This window comes from Etheostoma cragini, unplaced genomic scaffold, assembly GCF_013103735.1.
Source record: "Etheostoma cragini isolate CJK2018 unplaced genomic scaffold, CSU_Ecrag_1.0 ScbMSFa_402, whole genome shotgun sequence".
Classification (NCBI taxonomy): domain Eukaryota; kingdom Metazoa; phylum Chordata; class Actinopteri; order Perciformes; family Percidae; genus Etheostoma; species Etheostoma cragini.
In genome coordinates, this window is record NW_023268348.1 from 536 (window position 1) to 6065 (window position 5530).

At 41.4% G+C, this 5530-nt stretch overlaps 1 protein-coding gene across 1 annotated transcript; it reads right to left on the minus strand.

Moving 5' to 3' along the window:
* Positions 1-1625: 1625 nt before the first annotated feature.
* On the minus strand, positions 1626-5383 carry LOC117941011 (multiple inositol polyphosphate phosphatase 1-like; the record flags this gene model as incomplete). The annotated part of the gene is made up of 3 exons (XM_034866113.1): positions 1626-2128; positions 4824-4957; positions 5253-5383. Coding segments are annotated over 3 exons (519 nt in total), but the record flags the coding sequence as incomplete, so codon positions are not given.
* Between the last annotated feature and the right edge of the window lie 147 nt (positions 5384-5530).

Genomic DNA, 5530 nt, shown 5'->3' on the forward strand with positions numbered 1-5530 from the left:
TAGTGTGTCTATATTGTTTGGTTGTTTGTGTTGAATGTGTAAGCACATTGTGAGCAACTGTGCTTTAAAGGAAAATTCTTCCTTTGTGTCTTCATACCTGGTCCATAAACCTGATCCTGATTATCGTCTTTGTCTTATCATCTTCATCACTCTGTTGCATTAAACCTTTTCCTAATTCTCAATTCGACCCTCAGCCTCCTTTTCCTCAGAGATCCGAACGAACGCAAAGTTAGTTTTCAATTTCTAACACTATACTTTGACTTTTTCCAAATTCTCTGACATATACTACACATATACTATGACTTACTGCGTGATATAGTTAGGCTTGCTGATTCCATACTCTTCTCTATGTATGTTGTGCTAGTATTATATAGTAGTATAGTTAATAAAGACAAAGGGGGCTACTTCCTGTCTCCTGAAACCCAAAAGCATGACTCTGATTTATGTATTTTTGCACTAAAGGACATTTTGTAGCATCTCTCTCTTCCTCCTTCTCTCCATCCGTATGCAACCTCATCCCATTAATGCATGTTACTAACTCAACTTCTTCCCTTTCTCGGAGTCTTGTCTCTCTCGCCCCTATATAAATACACATATATATATAAAAACATATATATGTCATATTGTAGTATGTTGACAGCTGCGTCTGTAATAAAAGATTTTTTTTTCCTGATTCCTCAACAAAGTTTCAGTTTTTATTTCATTCTGCAAAAAGAATGACAGGAAACACTTTGTTCTGTTTAATCTGTGAAAAACAGCGTTTATTAAAGCTTTTCAATTAAAAACATTTGGCAATCATCGTTCTGTAATAACTCATAATAATAATAATAATGAAATAACAACTCACACACAGGAAGTCAAACACAGAGAAGAAGAAGCACCAAGATTACAAATCTGAGAAAATCTAAAATAATTCACCCTGAAGACACAAACAGAACATAACAGCTTCATCATCTCCATAATCAGACTCTTATTGTGAAAATACTCCTGACATACAGTACTATAGTGACTTTATTATGACGTCTTTCTTCAAAATCATAGTGCAATATGTCAAAAAGTCATAAAGACACATCATCATATTAAAAAGCTGAGCCTCCGTTTGGCTGAATTATATTTAAATGACAGAAAAATCTAAAATAATTTACCCTGATGACCCAAAACAGAAAAGCTTTATTATGTACCTAATGAGGCTCTTATTGTGAAAACATACCCGGCATACTGTAATATGACTTTTTTATTCCAAATCTTAATAAAAAAAAAGTGATAAAGATTCATTTATGATATTAAAGAGCTGAGCCTTCGTTAGGAAGAATTATCTGGAAACAGCTTCATTATCTCCATAATCAGGCTCTTATTGTGAAAATACTCCCTCAGACATGTGGGGGTTTTCTCCTTCACTTCAACAAAGAGTCAGAGTCGGACCAGATCAATGAAGAAGAAATCAATGAAGAACAAATCAATGAAGAAGAAATCAATGACACACATCAAAGGTAATAATTTAAGATCATAAAGCAACTTAATTCCTGAAGAGACAGACGTCGAAATCAACCAATTAAAATCATTTTCAGCAGATTCATGAATCTGAAATATTTCAATTTTTCCTCGTGTTTTCTTAAAGCGTCGTATGTATGTGTGTGTGTATGTGTGTATGTTTGTGTGTGTGTGTCTGTATGTGTGTGTGTTTGTGTGTGTGTGTGTGGGTTTGTGTGTGTGTGTCTGTGTGTGTGTCTGTGTGTGTGTGTGTGGTAGCACCTTGTCAACCTAAGCTAGTTAGAAGCTAGCGCTAGCGTTAGCTGCTAACTCAGAGGACCTTTGCAGTGAGTCCAGTGTTGCCATGGCACCTGCCAGTGTTACCAAGGTAACTGCTGCTCCGTTCAAAGTTCGGTGTTGGGTGCGCGGCTCGCCGGCCGCCCCTCGCACTCCCGGTGGAAGTCGCAGCCGTCCAGCAGGTGGCGGTACGTGGCCCGGACGTCCCGGTACAGCGGCGCGTCCTCCGTCTCCAGCCCCGGGAATCGAACCGGCGACTCGTTGACGAGCAGCTGCAGCCGCGGGCCGCGCTGGCAGTCGTACAGCACGAACAGCAGGTTGGCGGCGTACGGGACGATGAGACTGGTACGGAAACTTCTTCCTGAGACACGGGACAGGACAACGTTAGCCCTCAGAACCAAAACGTCGGAAAACAAGTCACAAAAACATCGGAAAACAAGTCATAGAAACGTCGGAAAACAAGTCATAGAAACGTCAGAAAACAAGTCATAGAAACGTCAGAAAACAAGTCATAGAAACGTCAGAAAACAAGTCACAAAAACATCGGAAAACAAGTCATAGAAACGTCGGAAAATGAGTCATAGAAGTGTCGGAAAACAAGTCATAGAAACGTCGGAAAACAAGTCATAGAAACGTCGGAAAACAAGTCATAGAAGCTTCGGAAAACAAGTCATTGAAACGTCGGAAAACAAGTCACAGAAACATCGGAAAACAAGTCATAGAAACGTCGGAAAACAAGTCATAGAAACGTCACAAAACAAGTCATAGAAAACGTCGGAAAACAAGTCATAGAAACGTCGGAAAACAATGTCACAGAAACGTTGGAAAACAAGTCATAGAAACGTCGGAAAACAAGTCATTGAAACGTCGGAAAACAAGTCATAGAAACGTCGGAAAACAAGTCATAGAAACGTCAGAAAACAAGTCATAGAAACGTCGGAAAACAAGTCACAAAAACATCGGAAAACAAGTCATAGAAACGTCGGAAAATGAGTCATAGAAGTGTCGGAAAACAAGTCATAGAAACGTCGGAAAACAAGTCATAGAAACGTCGGAAAACAAGTCATTGAAACGTCGGAAAACAAGTCATAGAAGCGTCGGAAAACAAGTCATTGAAACGTCGGAAAACAAGTCATAGAAACGTTGGAAAACAATGTCACAGAAATGTCGGAAAACAAGTCGCAGAAACATCGCAAAAGGAGTGACAGAAACGTCGGAAAACAAGTCACAGAAACGTCGGAAAACAAGTCGCAGAAACATCGCAAAAGGAGTGACAGAAACGTTGGAAAAAAAGTGGCAGAAACGTCGTAAAACAAGTCACAGAAACGTCGGTAAAGAAGTCGCAGAAACATCGCAAAAGGAGTGACAGAAACGTTGGAAAAAAGTGGCAGAAACGTCGTAAAACAAGTCACAGAAACGTCGGAAAAAACGTCACAGAAACGTCGGAAAACAAGTCGCAGAAACGTCGGAAAACAAGTCACAGACACTTCGGAAAACAAGTGGCAGCAACATCAGAAAACAAGTCACAGAAACGTCGGAAAACAAGTCATAGAAACGTCGGAAAACAAGTCACAGAAACGTCGGAAAACAAGTCACAGAAACGTCGGAAAACAAGTCGCAGAAACGTCGGAAAACAAGCCGCAGAAACGTCGGAAAACAAGTCATAGAAACGTCGGAAAACAAGTCATAGAAACGTCGGAAAACAAGTCATTGAAACGTCGGAAAACAAGTCATTGAAACGTCGGAAAACAAGTCGCAGAAACTTCGGAAAACAAGTCGCAGAAACGTCGGAAAACAAGTCATAGAAAGGTCGGAAAACAAGTCATAGAAAGGTCGGAAAACAAGTCATAGAATCGTCGGAAAACAAGTCACAAAGAAATCGGAAAACAGGTTGCCGAAACTTCGGAAATAAGTTGCAGAAACTTCGGAAAACAAGTCACAAAAACGTCGGAAAACAAGGCAGAAACTTCGGAAAACAAGTCACAGAAACTTCGGAAAACAAGTGGCAGCAACGTCGGAAAACAAGTTGCAGAAATGTCGGGAAAAAAAGTGGCAGAAACGTCGGAAAACAAGTCGCAGAAACTTCGGAAAACAAGTCACAAAAACATCGGAAAACAAGTTGCAGAAACTTCGGAAAACAAGTCGCAGAAACGTCGGAAAACAAGTCATAGAAACGTCGGAAAACAAGTCACAGAAACGTCGTAAAACAAGTCACAGAAACGTCGGAAAACAAGTCGCAGAAACTTCGGAAAACAAGTCGCAGAAACTTCGGAAAACAAGTCGCAGAAACGTCGGAAAACAAGTCATAGAAAGGTCGGAAAACAAGTCATAGAATCGTCGGAAAACAAGTCACAAAAAAATCGGAAAACAGGTTGCCGAAACTTCGGAACACAAGTTGCACAAACTTTGGAAAACAAGTCACAAAAACGTTGGAAAACAAGGCAGAAACTTCGGAAAACAAGTCACAGAAACTTCGGAAAACAAGTGGCTGCAACGTCGGAAAACAAGTCGCAGAAACGTCGGAAAACAAGTCACAGAAACTTCAGAAAACAAGTGGCAGCAACGTCGGAAAACAAGTCACAGAAACGTCGGAAAACAAGTCGCAGAAACGTCGGAAAACAAGTCGCAGAAACGTCGGAAAACAAGTCGCAGAAACTTCGGAAAACAAGTCACAAAAACATTGGAAAACAAGTTGCAGAAACTTCGGAAAACAAGTCATAGAAACGTCGTAAAACAAGTCACAAAAACATCGGAAAACATGTCGCAGAAACATCGGAAAACAAGTCTCAGAAACATCGGAACACAAGTCACAAAAACATCGGAAAAGAAGTCGCAGAAACATCGGAAAACAAGTTCAAAAACTTCGGAAATTGAGTGACAGAAGCGTTGGAAAAAAGTGACAAATAAGTCGGAAAAGTTTTTAAAACGTTGGGAAAAACGTCAACAAAAAAAACGTTGGTGAAAACTTTTTTGTATATATATACAGTATACATATATACTGATATATATATACAGTACATACAGTATATATATTAGACAGTATATACAGATAGTACCGTGCTGTGTGTGGTAGTTGTCGGCCGTGGGGGGGGTCTGGTCCTTGTACAGACCCAGCAGGGACAGGAGGGGGAGGAGCGTCTCGGCGTGGCCAATCAGGACGGAGGCCGGCTCAGGGGGGACATCCGTGGACCTGATGGACGCAAACACTGACTGTCAATAAAGTTCATTCAAAATCTTCACAGTAACATGAGCAAAGCTGTGTGTGTGTGTGTGTCTCTGTCTGTGTGTGTGTGCGTGTGTATTTATGTGTGTGTCTGTGCGTGTGTGTGTGTGTATGTGTGTGTGTGTATTTCTGTGTGTGTGCGTGTGTGCGTGTGTGTGTTTTTCTGTGTCACTTTCCATTAACTAATGATCTGCATCGTTATGGTTACCCCATACAGGTCACATCCTGTTCATGATGATGCGATTCCTGTGATGTCACTGACCTGCGGGGACGCCCGGCCTTGTCCAGCGTCCTGAAGACGTGATGGAACAGGGGACAGCTGGACAGACCGCTGATGGCGTGACCGTGAGACCGCTTCCAGTACTGCTTCAGGTCCGACTTGTACTCCAAAACCTGCAGACAAGACTCAGGGTTAACATAACCTGCAGACAAGACTCAGGGTAGACATAACCTGCAGACAAAACTCAGGGTAGACATAACCTGCAGACAAGACTCAGGGTAGACATAACCTGCAGACAAGACTCAGGGTTAACATAACCT